Here is a 17,914-nt window from a genome sequence, read left to right as displayed (position 1 = left end):
AGATTATTGAATGGTCCCCTAGCATGATAAGATGGACTCTTGACCTCACAATCTACCTCGTCATGGCCTTGCACCTCATTGTCTGCCTGCACTGCACTTTCTCTGTAACTGTAACATTTCATTCTGCATTCTGTTATTGTTTTCCCTTGTCCTACCTCAATACACTATTAGGGGGATCTCATTGAAACCTACCGGATACTGTAAGGCCTAGAAAGAGTGGATGTGGAGAGGATGTTTCCATTAGTAGGAGAGTCGAGGATCTGAGGGCACAGCCTCAGAATAAAGGGATGTCCCTTTAGGTGAGGAGGAATTTCTTCAGCGAGAGGGTGGTGAATCTGTGGAATTTGTTGCCACAGTGGGCTATGGGGGCCAAGTCATTGGGTGTATTTAAGGCAGAGGATTGATAGGTTCTTCATTGGTAAGGTGGTTAAGGGTTATGGGGACAAGGCAGGAGAATGGGGTTAAAAAAACAGCGATGATGGAATGGCAGAACAGAATAGATGGACCGAATGGCCTAATTCTGCTCCTATATCTTATGTTCTTATGGTCTCTGTCCTGAATGGCTGACCCCTTATTTTGACTCTTCGTTCCAGCACTCCAGCCAGGGGGAACATCACCTCTTCATCTACCTTTTCAAGCCCTGGAATAATTTGGCATATATCAATGAAACCCTCTCTCAACCTTCTAACCCCGAGGTTCAATTCCTCCTCATGGAACAAAGCTGCCATCGCATGAATCAATCTGGTGAACCTTCACTGCACTCCTTCCATTGCAACTGTACACTATGTAATATTATAAATAATATGAAGTCTGTAATAACATGGTAAATTTGTGATTAGTTAAACCTTGCTGCTTAACACTCCAATTTAGGCTTTGAAGTCAATTTAAGAGAGCACACATCTTCTTTTCCATTTTCTCCCACAGATTCATTCAAGATATTTTACTTTTGTTTCATTCTCTCAATCTTATCTTCCCCAGTTCATTTCTCTCTGGTTAAACGTTAATTAGAAAAAGCACACTGCAGAAAGATCTTTCCGTGTCTGTTACTTGAGGAATTAGTAAATTAATGTTCAAGTATGTTGTAATTTAAACAATAATTCACTGATATATTGAATGCCAGAGATAAAATTTAATTCTGTACATTTCTACAGGGATGTAAAATAATAGACCACGGGGTATTTAGTCCATCTGAGGAGCTGAGCGAGAATTTTCATCCAAAGGGTGGCTGGAATCTGGAATGCACTGCCTGAGAAGATGATAGAGGCAGGTACTCTCACAACATTTGATAAGCATCTGGATGAGCACTTGAATCACCAAGGCATATTCGGCTATAGACATAGTGGTGGTAAATGGGCTGAGTATAAAATTTCTTTATTAGTCACATGTACATCAAAACACAGAGTGAAATGCATCTTTTGCGTTGAGTGTTCTGGGGGGCAGCCAGCAAGTGCTGCCATGCTTCCGGCGCCAACATAGCATGCCCACAACTTCCTAACCCGTATGTCTTTGGAACGTGGGAGGAAACCAGAGCACCTGGAAGAAACCCACACAGGCATGGGGAGAACGTACAAACTCTTTACAGACAGCGGCCATAATTGAACCTGGGTCGCTGGTGCTGTAATAGCGTATGCTAACCACTACACTACCGTGCCTGCCCATAATCAAAACAACTGAAGACAGACACAATAAGGTAGGTGGTCAGCTGCAGCTGTTGTGTATGGGAGCTGATAGAAACCACTGTGATCCACAGCGACCACATCTGCAATAAGTGTCTGCACCTCAAGGAACTTCAGCTCTGGGTTCGTGGGCTAGAGTTCAAGATTTTAAGATATCTTTATTAGTCACATGTACATCAAAACACACAGTGAAATGCATCTTTTGCATAGAGTGTTCTGGTGGCAGCCCGCAAGTGTCGCCACGCTTCCGGCGCCAGTACAGCATGCCCACAACTTCCCAACCTGTACGTCTTTGGAATGTGGGAGGAAACCGGAGCACCCGGAGGAAACCCACACAGACATGGGGAGAATGTACAAACTCCTTACAGACAGTGACCGGAATTGAACCCGGGTAAAGAGTTATGCTAACTGCTGGACACTGTGATGTATCTGGAGGGGAAGATTACCTGGACAGCTTGTTCTACACATAGTCACATCCTTAAGATAGAACATAGCACAGTACAGCACAGGAACAGGCCCTTTGACCCACAATGTCTGTGCTGAACCAGATGCCAAAGTAAACTAATTCTCTTCTGCCTGCACATGATCCATATCCCTCCATACCCTGCATATTCATGTGTCTAGCAGCCTCTTAAATGCCACTATCCTGCCTGCTTCCACCATTCCCCCTGAAGCCTGTTCCAGGCGCCTATCACGCTCTGTGTAAAAAACTTCCCCTACACAACGCCTTTAAATTTTCCCCTCTCACCTTGAATGCATGTCCTCTAGTACTTGACATTTCAACCTTGGGAAAAAGATACCGATGGCCTACTCTATCTCTGCCTCTCGTAACCTTCTATCAGGTCTCCCCTCAGCCTCTGACGCTCCAGCGGAAACAATCCAAGTTTGTCCAACCTCTCCTTATAGCTCATGCTCTGTAATCCAGGCAGCATCCTGGTAAAAAGTACTTTGATTCGTCCAGCAAAGAGAGATAGGAGAGTGTGACTGTGACCGAGGCAGGGTGGGACATGCAGGAGGAGCTTCAGCCATTGCACTTGTTCACCTGGCCTGCATTTCTTGCAGCTTCTGTGGACAAGAGCAGACTGTAGGGAGGATGGCCAAATGAATCACAGCACTGCGGTACAGAGGAACATTCAAGTTGGGGGATTGACAAGGAGTGCAGTAGTGATGTAAGACAACATAGTTAGGGGCACAGATACTGTCTGCAGTGAGCACGTCCTGAAGACAGGAGACACAAGAGACTGCAGGTGCTGGAATATGGAGCAACAAACGAGCTGGTGGAGGAACTCAGTGGGTCAGGCAGCATCTGTCGGGGGAAATGGAGAGTCAACATTTCGGGTCCAGGCCCGAAGCATGTCCTGAAGTCTGCATTGCCTGCCCAGGGCCAAGGTAAAGGGCATCTCATCAGGGCTGAAGTGGGAGGGGAAAGATTCAGTTGTCTGGATTGGACAAGGAAGGGAATTCTCCTGAGTAGCCAGAGTTCAAATTGAAAGGAACAGCCAGAAAGGTGACGTTATCCGGATTACAACCTGAGCCATGTGAAAATTGGCACGGGGTAAAATAAAATGAGAAAGGTAAATGGTTTAAAGATTGGAATGGGGGAAATGGGTTTGAATTCATGAGGCATTGGTACTAGTACAGGGAAAAAGGAAGCTGTTCCATTGAGACAGACTTTCTTTCTCCAGAGATGGTGCCTGACCTGCTGAATACTCCCATCTAACTGAGAAATAGATGTATAAAGTGACTAGGCTCTGAAAATCAATTGCTGGGATATACAGTATGGATTGAAACTAAAATGCCCTCCTTCACCTGGTTTAAAGCAGTTTTCCATACAGCCATATTCTTTAACTCTTGTTCTGGAGCACCTTATTTTGTATATTATTCACTGATGTAGAACTTTGATGAAAGCTTTTTGAGAATTCAGATACACCTCAGCTGCAATTCCTTGTCCATTGTGTCAGTTACGTCTTGGAGTAACTCCAATAAGCTAGTTAAACATGACTTCTCCTTTCCAAATGAATGCTAACTGTCCCTTAACAAGTGATGCTTTTCCTCATGGCCACACATCACATCGCTCAAGATCATTTCAAAGACATTTCTGCAACAGGTGTCTGATATTTCCAGCTGTGTTTTTCTGACCCCATTTTCAATTCTGCTCCTCTGTCCTCAGGCATCTTCCTGGAAACTGGAAATATACTCTTTAGCACTGCACCAATTTAAGTTTCTTTCTGTGCCTTGTAAATTTAAATTAACTTAGGAATATTTCATCGATTTAAGCAATGCCTGACCTTGTCTGGGTGTTTTCAGTTAACATATAGGTGTGATTGTTTGCCCTTTAGCTGTGAAATGTTTATTGCAGTTTTGATCTACCATGTACGAGGCTATAAACCCATACTGGCTAGTACTAGTTGAAACTTCGTAATGCATCCCTCATCTGAAAAATAAGTCAACTTTTCTGGTCCAGACCCTTCATCATTTGAGTCCTGATGAAGGGTCTCGGCCCAAAACATCGAACTGTTCACTTCCCTCCATAGATGCTGCCTGACCTGCTGAGTTCCTCCAGCATTTCATGTGGGTTTTCATGAGTGTCCCTATACACTCATGACTGTGTGGCCAGCTTCTGCTCTAACTCCATCTACAAGTTTGCAGATGATACCACCATTGTAGGCCGTATCTCAAACATTGATGAGTCGGAGTACAGGAAGGAGATAGAGAGCTCAGTGGAATGGTGTCATGACAGCAACCTTTCCCTCAATGTCAACAAAACTAAAGAGCTGGTCATTGACTTCAGGAAAGGGGGTGGTGTACATGCACCTGTCTACATCAATGGTGCTGAGGTCGAGAGGGTTGACAGCTTCAAGTTCCTGGGAGTGAACATCACCAACAACCTGTCCTGGACAAACCACGTGGATGCCATGGCCAAGAAAGCTCACCAGCACCTCTACTTCTTCAGGAGGCTAAAGAAATTTGGTTTGTCCCCTTTGACTCTCACCAACTTTTACCAATGCACCATAGAGAGCATCCTATCAGGATGTATCACAGCTTGGTGTGGCAAATGCTCTGCCCAAGACCGCAATAAGCTGCAGAGAGTTGTGGACACAGCCCAGCACATTACAGACACCAGTCTCCCCTCCTTGGACTCTGTCTTTACCTCTTGTTGTCTTGGTGTAGCAGCCAGCATAATCAAAGGCCCCACCCACCTGGAACATTCTCTCTTCTCTCCTCTTCCATCGGGTAGAAGATACAGGAGCCTGAGGGCACGTACCACCAGACTTAAGGACAGCTTCTACCCCACAGTGATAAGACTATTGAACAGTTCCCTTATACAATGAGATGGACTATGACCTATGACCTCATGACCTCACCATCTATCTTGTGGTGACCTTGCACCTTATTGCACTGCACTTTCACTGTAGCTGTGACACTTTACTCTGTACTGTTACTGTTATTTTTACCTGTACTACATCAATGCACCCTGTACTAACTTAATGTAACTGCACTGTGTAATGAATTGACCTGTATGATCGGTTTGTAAGACAAGTTTTTCACTGTACCTCGGTACAAGTGACAATAATAAACCAATACCAATACCAATACCGGGTTGCTCCAGATTGCCAGCATCTGCAATCTCTCTTGTGTCTCCATTTTGCTGCAAGTTTCTTCTCACAGAGGGTGGTGAATCTCTGTAATTTTTCCAGCCCAGAGGATTATGAAGGCAACATCACTGGAGGTTTTTAACAAGTTTGGGCAAGTTAAGAGAATTCAGGTCTATGGGGAACTAGCACAGAAGAGGAGATGAGGACGAGGGGAGATAAGCCATGATCGTATTGAATAGTGGGGCAGGCTTGAGGGGCCGAGTGGACTATTCCTGCTCCTATTTCCTTGTTTAAATATGCCTATTTTTGAAATCTGATGTTTACTCTGCTTCTTTTTCTGCAGATGCTGCCTGAACTGTTGGGCATTTTCAACTTTGTTTTTATTTTACATTTATTTCTTAACTCACTGACTGCCCAGGATGGTTGAGGTTCTGAATTCACCTCCCTCTTATACAGGTGGCTGCTGTTGTTTATGGCAGGCACGGTAGTGTAGTGGTTAGTGTAACGCTATTACAGCGCCAGCGACTGGGGTTCGATTCCGGCCGCTGTCTATAAGGAGTTTGTATGTTCTCCCTGTGTCTGTGTGGGTTTCCTCCAGGTGCTCTGGTTTCCTCCCACATTTGAAAGATGTACGGGTTAGGAAGTTGTGGCCATGCTATGTTGGCGCTGGAAGCGTAGCTACACTTGCGGGCTGCACCCAGAACACTCAACTCAAAAAAGATGCATTTCACTGTGTGTTTCGATGTACACGTAACTAATAAAGGTATCTTATTTATTAGTCACATATACATCAAAACACACAGTGAAACGTGTCTTTTTGTATCACTGAGAATGTGCTGGGGGCAGCCCGCAAGTGTCGCCACTCTTCTGGTGCCAACACAGCATGCCCACAACTTCCTAACCCGTACGTCTTTGGAATGTGGGAGGAAACCGAGCACCCGGAGGAAACCCAGGCAGACACGGGAAGAACGTACAAACTCCTTACAGACAGTGGCCGGAATTGAACCCAGGTCGCTGGCGCTGTAATAGCGTTATGCTAACCATTACATTACTGTGCAGTGCTCCTACAATTTTATTTAACGCTTTTCCCATCTTCATCTCACATTTCCATCTTCTGCAGAGTTTTGCTCTTTGAAGAAGAAATAATGTTGCTTTGGTTGAGGAGGGGCAATTTAATGAAGACTAACAGCAGCTTCGAAAAGTGAGATCCGGTAAGCAGAATAGCCAATGCAATTTGGACTTGTTCCACAAACTCAGGATGAAGGAATCTGAGGGGTGACCTTGTCAAGCTTTATAAGGTCATGGCAGTAAGGATAAGATGGATTGTTCCAGTCTTTGTTTTCAGGGTAGGGGAGTCTAAGGCACAAGTTTAAGGTGAGGGGGAAAAGATTTAAAGAAGTTCTGATGAGCCACAGTAGTGTAGCGGTTAGCGTAACGATATTACAGCACCAGCGATCGAGGTTCAATTCTGGCCACTGTCTGTTAGGAGTTTGTATGTTCTCCCTGTGACTACATCGGTTTCCTCCGGGTGCTCTGGTTTCCTCCCACATTCCAAAGACATACGGGTCAGTAGGTTAACATGGGTGTGATTGGACGGCGCGAGTTTATTGGGCCAGTAGGGCCTGTTACCATGCTGTATAAATAAAGTTTTTTTAAGTTTTAAAAACTTTTTTCACACAGTGGGTGGTGGGTATATGGAACAAGCTGAAAGAGGAAGTGGTACGGGGGTGGGGTGGTGGTGATTAAAATTACAAGTTTAAAGGACGTTTCAACGGGTAGGTGGATAGAAAAGGCCTAGAGGGATATGGGCCAAATGCTGACCAATAAAGCTAGCTCAAGAAGGCATCTTGGTTGACATGGACACATTGAATCAAAGGCCCTGTTTTCATGCTGTATAACTGGATGACTAACTTCTATCAATTTCCTTTTATCACTCGTCACCCAACCCTTATCTTGGATGATAGGATACTTCTACAAAAACAGTGAACACACATTTCCAAGATCTGAAGCCAATTTATTTTGCTTGAAATACCTGGCAGATCACGGAGCGTCTGTAGGGAAAGGGGAACAAAAGATTAACATTTCAAATCAATGACCTTTCGTCGGCACATTGAATAGACACTAAACACAGACGGGTAGAGCCAGAGTTCGACTCACACAGGTACTCTGAGGTTTTATATGTCCAATCTCATATCTGATCTCATGCTAGTACCATTTTGCTCCAATGCAAATGTCTGTTGAAAAATGCAACAGGTCGAGCGGTCGCAGTCTACCGGGGATGGCGCAGGTAGCTCGGCGCCTCTGCTTGTGAGCCACTGTCCATCTTACTCACACAACCTTCGAGGTATTAATACACTTGAGCGTTTGCGGGGGATAAAATGCGTGATATCGTTCACGGTGCACTCAGTCTCGCAGAACAGCAATAGTTTGGTCATTTAAAAAAAAATCTGAATGGCTTCACTTCATCCCGCGCAATATCCTGGAATCCACATTCAGCCATCAGTGGCTTGTTCAGCATTGCAAGGTCATGACCGGGGGAGGGGCGTGGGGTTTCGTCTCAGTTCCCGAATTTCGTAGAGGGAATTGTATTTGATCCTAACAGGATGTGGAAGTTTTCCGTTAAATCAGGCATATTGCAATGAAATGCTTGCCAACAACAAGCCGCACTTAAGGATTTTCATGAATAATATTAGAAAAAAGTTAAATTATTAAACAAAGTCAATTGCGAGTTAAATCCGTACGGAATACAACTGCGATAATTCAGCGACAAAACCACCCTTAGGCGGTAATATATGTGCCATATGAATAAAAAGAATACTACACGCAGTTAAAGATTTTGGAGCATCTTTGCAGAATCAAATGTCTGCTCGGTGAACTGATAAGTAGCCCAAGAAATAGTATTAATCTCTGAAGCTAACTTTCCGAAGCGTTGCACACGTGGACAAATCAAAACTGAGCGCCGCCAGGCAAGCTACAGTTGCAACAGATATTGTGGTACTAAATGCTATCCTATCGTGCAACCAATCCCTGCTCAAATGAAACAAATAAAACAAAAGACGGGCGCCGGTATTTATGAGGGTGCCTCTCAGCCGCTTGGCATTCAGCGAAGATACCTTGTCCCAACTGTTGCCCAACTATTAAAAAAATAAGGAAATGCCATGCCTTCAGTGCATTTTACGTTCTGTACGCCTCCACAGGTTTAGAAGCAGATTTGGAGAAATAAACTCTGCGTTCACAAGAAATTGAGGGATGCGCCAAAATTTGCAATGTCTCGTATTTTGGTAGTTGTTTTAATATCTAAAATGCACAGTTAGAGGAATAGTTCATTGCCGTAAAGAAAAATTGCAAATAATCAAAATAAAACCGCTTCTCAGATTCCGCGCCGATGGTGCTGCATGCCTTGTCAATCTGTCACTCCTGTCCATCAATTCCCCGGGGCAGATTGCCAGGCTAAAGAAAACTGCTAGCACTGGAGGCCCGCCTCCTCTACGCGATTTCTGATTTGCCCGTGACGCCGCGGCCCGCACGGCGAGCGGTCAAGCCCGCCGTCTGTCACGGCTTCAGCGCCCCGCCCACCTAGCGGCGTGAGGTTTGGTTGCGCTCGCACCTCTGCTGGGCGGAATATGTTGCCTGAGAAGCCAGCGGTCGGAGGGTGCGATGGATCCAGTCGCAGCATCTCGACAATGCCCTTGACTTTCATAAGGTGATCCTGGGACCTGTAGCTATCAGGAGAAGGAATTTAAAAAAAGATTTATAAAGACACATTTTGAATGCAAAATAGAAGGAAAAAGGGAAAATATCATACAGTTTAGTTAAGTGCGCTATCCATGGTCCTGGAGACTAGGACATCCAAACCAGTGAGAAGAACTCATTTTGAGGTGCAATTCTCGACGGGGACTTTAACATAAAGGCAATATGATCGAAGGCAAATGTCACTCGGTAGCTGCTTTGTGGGTTTATCTCTGGGGAGTAGCGGTGTTCCTCAGGTAAGAACAAGTTACTTTGGAGAACAGGTTAGTTTATGTTTGAGAAGGTTCCTCGTCCCTGGACCTCTCGGCTTGGGATGTTGAGATGCTGTTTATGCAGCTTGTTGTTTGAAGCAGTGATCCTGGGCATCGTGTCCGACGTTAAGAAAAGATATCAGGATTTAAAGGCAGTGTTTTTTAAGAGGTGTTCGAAGTTGTGCCGACTTGTCACTGCTTTCATTTGCAGAAGCGACCAATGAAACATGAAATATGCGGTATTTTTGTCAAGCAACTAGCAGATTTATCAGACTTATTTACTGTTATCCCTTAAGCTTTTTTTTTGCTTCGTATACGTATTTGCTGCCGGTAAAATAATGTAGAAAACAGGAGTAACAGAAAGCCAAAATCAAACATGCGCCCTGCGAGTAATTCGTTCGGGAATCGATGTTCAATTCAGAGCCACAGGTTGATGCAACAGGAGGATACACGCAGTGAGCGCTTCAGAGTCACTGCACTTGGAATTGGTCTCATTTTTCGAGTGTAGTTAATCTCGGCAGTGACCTAGCAAGCATCTGCGATTGCGAATATCAACGTAGTTACAATACCAACCATCTTTCTAAAAGTAGGACTCTGCATTGATTCAAGGCAGAACGTTCAACAGAACTGCAAAAAGAATACCCCCTCCCCTTTAGAAAATAACGATCAGGAAATGTTATACCTACTAACAAGCGCCCGGTTGTTTGCTTTTATATATAGTGCAGAAACATCGTTTAGATTTATCTGTCGATGATCCTGTTTTTTACACAGTTGTAGTAACTTGCCTCTCGCTGTGCACCAGCTAGTGGCCAGTGAGTTAATTTCACCGACCAAAAAAATGGCCTTAATTTCTACGTTCTGTATTACAATCACAGAAAATACCTCAGACCTTGGTTGGCACGCGCGGATAACTAGAAACAACAGCTATTAATTCAGAGGATTTTGTATTGAATAGTGGCGTTCAGCTTGCAGACGAATTGAAATCTATTTGACATAGGTCTGACTGACGAACCAGAAAAGGATCGTTCGTTCCATGGGTTCGGTAGATCCTTCCAAACCATGTCCCCCGAATGTGCTTTGTAAAACGAAAAATCTTTTGCATATGTGTGTGATTTATGAAAGGGCAGGAATTGTAATCTGCGCTGTTAAATACATTTTAATGTGCAAGTTGTGAATGTTTTCTGATAATCGAACCATTCAAAATAAATGTCCTAACTTACTCAAGAAGAGGGGAAACGATTGCAGCGGAAATAGATTTACTGTTGGCCAAGCACATTAGGAAAGATTAAAGGTTGGATAAGAGAAAAGATCATTCAGAACTATTGCTGTTATTTACCGTGCTTTATGAAGATTGCTCGCATTTGCTCTTCTGGCATGTTTCTATGGCTCAGGTGTTTGTCCATTTAATGTTGTGGCAGTCGTTTCATAACCTTACAACACCTTTGAGACTAAAAGTATTGCCGTAGCCTACACAGACAACTCTCCTGTTATTTGAATTCCCTTGATGGTAGATCTGAAATACATTGACTAAGGTGCCGGCGCCTTCATAAATAACATATTACACGGGTGTTGAATGGTTTTACCTGTGTAGTCCAATTGTGCCAATCTTGTAAGTGGGTCGTGAGCATAACGGCCTTCTTGATCTGGAAACAAATATGTAGACGTCAATCATGTCATAAGAGTGTCCATCAATAGCAGACGTTAAATTGATTTACTTCAATTTCTCACAGAAGCTATTTTGAGCAACATTTAGATTGAGGCACTGAACTTAACCCAGAGCACAGATGTAGTGTATTTACATCACATGCATTTGACTCATTGTGCCTATGCCAGCTTTCTGCAAAACCTGCCAGATCTTCCTCACCCCTGTGGTCTTTCCTCACAGTCCAGCAAAACATTTCCCCCTCAGGCATTTTTCTAAGTTACCGTGCTACTTATGGTTCTTTTGGAATGCCTTAAGGTACACACTGAAGAGGATGAAAGAAGGATGGTACAACATCAGTGTGCACTGAAAGACGTTGATTGCTGCATGTGCCCACAAAAGATACTGGGACTGACATTAAATATTGTATTTGGAGACCAAATGTTTACTAACACTGGATTAGGGATCAAATGTCAAAGAGAAATTTTGTAGTGGTGATGATGTAATGTGCAGTATTTTTCTTGTTTATTATAATTTTGGCAAAAATTAGCATATCGAGTGGAGGGAGGGAGGTGCGGAGGGAGGGAGGGAGGGAGGGAGGGAGAGTATAGATGGAAGTGTGGAGGAGGGAGGTTTCAAAATCCTCCAAAGTTTCATTTAAATTTATTTCTATTTGGTTCGGAGAATCTGATTTTGTATAAAGCCATCCTTTTTGATCTGGCATGCAATGCCTTGAAAGGATGGTGGGAACACTTCAGTTAACGAAAGGGAATTGGAGGGATATTTCAATAGGAAGAATGCGAAGTTATGGGTAATGAGCAGGAGCAACACCAGTTTTCTCATCCAAAGAGCCAGCACAGCCTCCATGGGCCGAGTGCACTCCTTCTACACTGCATCATTTGCTGGCTCATTTGATAATGTTGCTGCACTTGGTTTTATAATCCCCAGCTGAACGTATGCTGTACATAAAAAATAGGAGCAGGAGTAGGCCATCTGGTCCATCGAGCCTGCTCTGCCATTCAATAAGATCATGGCTGATCTGGCCGTGGACTCAGCTCCACCTATCTGCCTTTTCCCCATAGCCCTTAATTCTCCTACTATGCAAAAATCTATCTAACTGCGTCTTAAATAGATTTATTGAGGTAGCCTCCACTGCTTCCCTGGGTAGAGAGTTCCACAGATTCATTACTCTCTGGGAAAAGCAGTTCTTCCTCATCTCCATCCTAAATCTATTCTCCCAAATCTTGAGGCTGTGTCCCCTGGTTATAGTAGAGAAACTGCGGATGCTGGAATCTAGATGAAAAACACGATGATGCTGGAGAAACTCAGCAGGCCAGGCAGCATCCATGGAGAAAAGCAGGCGGCCAACGTTTCGGCTTGGGTCAGTCCTGAAAAAGGGTCCTGACCCGAAACGTTGACCGCCTGCTTTTCTCCACGGATGCTGCCTTGCCTGCTGAGTTCCTCTAGCATCAGAGTGTTTTTCATCTAGATTCCAGCATCTGCAGTCCTTTGTTCCACTAGTTATAGTCTCAGCTACAAGTGGAAACAACTTTCCTGCCTCTATCTTTTCTATCCCTTTCATAATTTTAAATGTTTCTGTAAGATCCCCTCTCATTCTTCTGAATTCTAGTGAGTATAGGCCTAGGTGGCTCAATGTCTCCTCATAGGCTAAGCCCCTCATCTCCAGAATTAACCGAGTGAACCTTCTCTGCACTGCCTCCAAAGCCAGTATATCTTTTCTCAAGTAACAAGACCAGAACTGCATGCAGTACTCCAGGTGCGGTCTCACCAGTACCCTGTACAGTTGCAGCATAACCCCCCTGCTCTTAAGTTCAATCCCTCTCGCAATGAAGGTTAACATTCCATTTGACTTCTTGATATCTTGTTGCACCTGCAAACCAAGTAGGAGTAGGGTGAAGATCATATCATCAAATGGTGAAAACATTTTAAAAAATATCATGTCCTTCAAGATGACTTGAGCAATTATTTTTGCATAAAAACCCTGTCTTTAAATTTATTTATTGCAGTTCCCTGTATTTTACCTGTCTGTAGCTTCTAACTGTGGCTATCCTGTGCTTGGATAGAGGTGAGGAATGAGTACCTGTGGACGTTTTTATGCATTCTGTTCTGAGCCAGGAGGAAATAACGAGATGTGATCCTAGGTGAAGTCCCTGCTGATTGCACACCTTTCTGTATATTTCTGTTTAGTGCTCTGCCTGATGATCTGCCTGATGACAGCTCACCATCGAAGAAAGTGTTAAATGTGAATGGAAGGCTGAAATTCACCCATCTCTTCCCTTTGTAAACAGTGAGAAGTGATGCATCGGATGTGTTTTGTGTAAGCGTTTCCAATGCATTTCAACCAAAAACATAAAATCTCGCCCACAATATATATTGTGGGGGAACTTGGTCTTCATGTTTCCCTTCTGCCATTCATACTAATTAAATTCCAGCCTTGGGTTGGTTTGATGAATGCATTCTCTGTATAGCTGAACCAGTTTGAAATAAATTGATGCATAATAAAATCACTGAAAATTGTTGTGAAAACTGAAGGTTGATTTCAGCGAGAAGAAGCATTTATTGAAGTTAATACAATGCACTTTCAAAAATGCACAGTTTAACTTGTAAACTTCCTGGCATTGCTGCTGGCTTAGGATGTCTGCTGCAGCTTGTTTAACTAACATAGCTGCCATTTAGTGGGAAGACTGCACACTCAATGCACACTCAACCGGTACCATGTACCAGTTTCTGGGTAATGAGGAGAGGATATGCTGAAGACAAAAATCCAGCTCAGGCTGAAGGGAGAAATTGCCGACTGCACTGTATTGGGAATTCCCTTAATCCTTAAATAAATTGAAGGTTTTATTCATTAATAGAAATAAAGATTTCTGTTTCTTTGTCACGCGTTCTGTGATATTGTGGCAATGGAGCCAGAAGAACTGCAAGGAAATGCTTAGCTACAATCATAACTTGTGTTCAGACCTCAGCAGATATCCTTTAAAGCAGTCAGATGAGTTGAGGTTGTACACATTAACCTGCCTTTACACTCCATACTTTGAGTGCACTGATTAATGAGGAGGGTGAGGAGGGGTGTGCGGTGTGGAGATTCTTACAGGAGGCAACAACAAGTGGTTGGCTGGCAGACACTGTAACTATCACTTTGAAGCTTGAGATATTTTGAAGTCCAGGATTTGGTTGCAGGGTTCAAAGCTTCACTCTGTGGTAGCTTGGCAAATAGAGAGGGTGCAAAATCAGCCAGCTGTCATAAGAGCTGACCAAACTAAGGACCTGGCTGAGGATGGTACTGCTGGATGGGTGAGGGTTAAATGACAGATATTGGTTTTGAGAAGAAAACTGGCTAAAGTTCTATTATGGGCTCAGGACAGCCATTCTTCTAAGCTTCATAAAAATTCAAGTCATAACATTTTCTGTTGGCAAAGCTGCCTCCAGCAATCTCTTTAGAAATCATTGATAAAGCTACACTGAGTTATTACAGATGGGCAGAGCATGCAGAGTGCACATTCACCTAATTTATGTCTCATATCCATTTTATATCATTGGATCCAAGTTACACATTACAGCTGGGAGAATAACCCAGCCCATGGTTGTGGCGATGAGCAGCACCCACACAAATGAGGCACTCAGTGACCCAGTGCCATGTTTTGTTCACTGCTGTTGCATCAACACTTTGAATAGTCCTCCACTAATCGATGAGCACCACATCTGATGCTTATGCTGCCGATGCACATTAAAGCCATTAAAATAGTCAGAGGTTTGTTACTCTCTGCTCCTTGCCTATTCTCCACCGTAGTAATAAACGGTGAATAAAATCTACCTGTTTTATAATTAACCCCTCCTTCAGATTTTATCATGAACACTTAATAAGTAAGAAATGAAAGCAGGAATAGGCCATTTGGCCCTTCTTCGCTTCTGTTCAATAAAGTCACACTGGATCTTTTACCTCAGCATCATTTTCCTGCACTAAACAAATGTCTCTTGATTCCCTTAATATCCAATAGTCTCTCCATCTGTACCTTGAATACACTTCTGTGACTGAGCCTCCACTGCCCTCTTGGGTTGAGAATTCCAAAGATTCACTGCTCTCTGGATGAAAAAATCTCTTGTCTTCTCAATGACATCCCTTATTCTGAGCCCCTGAACCCTGGTTCTAGACACTCCAGCCAGTAGAAAAATCATGCCTGCATTTACCTTATTCAAACCCACAAGTATTTTATATTCAATGAAAAGCCACCCATCATCCATCCAGGACACCAAACACATTTTGCCAATTAAACCCGATATCTCTCATGACTCTACATTAGTTGGTTTTGTTAGTATCTGAGCCAACATACCTGCCTGTGTGTGCTCCTCCTCCTCCCCCCACCTTCTTATTCTGACTTCTTCCCTCTTCCTTTCCAGTCCTGATGAAGGGTCTCGGCCCGAAACGTGGACTGTTTATTTCCCTCCACGGATGCTGCCTGACCTGCTGGGTTCCTCCAGCACTTTTTATTTATTGCTCCAGATTCCAGCAGAATTTCTTGTGTCTCCTTCAACATGTCGACCACTTTGTGTCAGTATATGTGTTGAATGAGGCATGTTGGCTTAGATACTAATGAATAAGTGAAATTAATTTAATTTATTCATTTTTCTTTGTGGGATGTTCTTGCTTTCGAATGATGGTGGTGCTTTCTACCTGGACTTTGGGTGTGAATTCTTCCTGTGGATTTCTTGCAGCAGATCGGATAAGAAAAGACACTGCATATAGTCCAGGGCCAAAGGTTGTGCGAGATAACTTTCAAGCATGGAACGGAGAGCAAACAAAGTGAAACTCATCCGAAATTGGGCTTTGGATCTCATCTCCATATGTGTTTCACGTTGCAGCCACCAGTCAGATGTTCAGTAACGGGTCTCCAGACTGGTAAGGGCTCGACTGGGACCTGAAACATAGAACATAGAACATAGAACAGTACAGCACAATACAGGCCCTTTGGCCCACAATGTTGTGCCGACCTTTAAACCTCGCCTAAGGCTATCTAACCCCTTCCTCCCACATATCCCTCTATTTTAAATTCCTCCAAATGCTTATCTAGTAATCTCTTGAATTTGACCAATGTACCTGCCTCCACCACTGCTCCAGGCAGCGCATTCCAAGCCCCAGCCACTCTCTGGCTCTCTGGGTAAAAAATACTTCATTTGATTCTCTTTCCACAGATGCTACCTGACCTGCTGAGCTCTGCCAGAATGTTCTGCTTTTTTTTTTTGCCAAACTGGGATGGTTGCCTTGTTGACTGCGGCTCTTGGAGAGCTCAGGAAGAGTCCAAGGGTGATGAGTGTTGGTGCGATTCCTGGCCAGCAGTGGTCCTTTGAAGTGCTCTGGTGATGGAACCAGTACTATTCTTCCACCCTGCTTATCTAAGTTAAAACAAACATTAAAATGCCCCAACTTTTGCTGTGGTTAAGGAGCAGCGATCATTGGAAAATCTGAGCAGATTGTTCACTCAGCAGTGTTTTACAGCTGAGTATCTCAACAGATGCCCAACTCCTCTAGCAAGTGACCCAATGCTTGTCCAAGACAGCTGTCCAGTGTGTCTCAGTATCATGCAGTATGTTGTCAGATATGCTGCTGGCATCCTTAGGATGTATGTTATAGCTCACATATTTGACCACTTTATATCCCTTCTAAATAAAGGAGTGAAACAGGATCCAATTTCTGACCTGTAATCTAGCAAGGTAAACAATCTGTACTCTGAGCATAGGGGGTCAGGATGGTGGTTAAGCACCCAATTAAATAATGTATGATCATGACGGTTGACCCACAATAAGTACAATTGTGGTGAATATTGTTGCTTATGCATGTTTTTGTGTTCATCTTGTGCATGTGCAATGTATAGTAAGTTTGTCTGGATATAGTGAAAAGGTATGTGTGATATTTATGTGTGCAAGTGATCAATGTGCATGTGCTGCAGGCCTCGGTGGTCAGTTTGTGAGGGTTATATTTATCTAGGTATGCTTGTCTTTTTGTGTGGGAGAGGTTTTGTGTGTGTGTGTGTGTGTGTGTGTGTGTCTGTGTCTGTGTCTGTGTGTGTTTCTGTGTGTGTGTCTGTGTAGATGTGTGTGTATCTGCTTATATGGTCAGTATGAGTGCATAGGTGTGTGCATGTGTCTGCATATGTTTTGTCTGTGACTGTGTGTGAGTTTGCATATGTGTACATGTAAGTATGCATGTGTGTGAACTGACTGTGCTGTGTGAATGGGGTGAGTCAGTCCTTGAGAGGTGAGTGTGTTATGGTGATGTGTGTGTGTGTGTGTGTGTGTGTGTGTGTGTGTGTGTGTGTGTGTGTGTGTGTGTGTGTGTGTGTGTGTGTGTGTGATGTGTGCTACAAGTGATGAAGGGAAGAGACTTTGTCTGTGATGAACGTTTGCTCTGTGTGTAGACATTGGCAAATTTAGAGATGGAGGGAACAGATGCACTGGGCCCTGAATAACTGTTAAGCACATTAAGAGCGGCATTCACAAATACATGGACATATACAGTAATAACCTGTACATATTTAATACGGTGGTACAAATGTATATGTAAAATGTAGTGAGAGTGTGTCTAGTATTGATGTATGTTTGCATCTTGTACATGGATGTGCATGTTATGAATGTGTGTGCATGAGTGTCAAGAAAGTGATGCCACTTTAATGTGGTCAGAAATCATACAGTGGAACATATAAAAAATGAAATGAAGTTCACTGATATAGTGATACTTAACACAAGCATAAGAAACTAATGGAGAAAATATTTCATTTAACAACACAACCATACATCATGTTGATATTGAGGATTGTATTTGGAAACAGAACAAAGATGATGGATGGAACTGCTGACGTGATTCTATAACACAATAGAAGATTGTACAGCATAGTTTTGCCATGTGCTGTGAACTAACGTGTATCGATACAGCACTGCCATTATAGTCACAGTATGATACATCAAGTGGAAGCCAAATAGTGT

At 43.4% G+C, this 17,914-nt stretch overlaps 1 protein-coding gene across 1 annotated transcript in view; it reads left to right on the top strand.

Annotated features, from left to right (window-relative positions):
• The first annotated feature begins 9,114 nt into the window (after window positions 1-9,114).
• glra3 (glycine receptor, alpha 3) overlaps window positions 9,115-17,914 on the top strand; it is a 179,238-nt gene continuing 170,438 nt past the window's right edge. The window contains exon 1 of the mRNA XM_052019901.1: window positions 9,115-9,258. Coding sequence (XP_051875861.1) covers window positions 9,188-9,258 — 71 coding nt within the window. The 5' untranslated portion in view covers window positions 9,115-9,187. The remainder of the gene's footprint in view (window positions 9,259-17,914) is intronic.

Source organism: Pristis pectinata, chromosome 7, assembly GCF_009764475.1.
Source record: "Pristis pectinata isolate sPriPec2 chromosome 7, sPriPec2.1.pri, whole genome shotgun sequence".
NCBI lineage: Eukaryota > Metazoa > Chordata > Chondrichthyes > Rhinopristiformes > Pristidae > Pristis > Pristis pectinata.
Note: the sequence above shows the minus strand (reverse complement) of the source record. Positions and strands in the feature narration are given on the sequence as shown.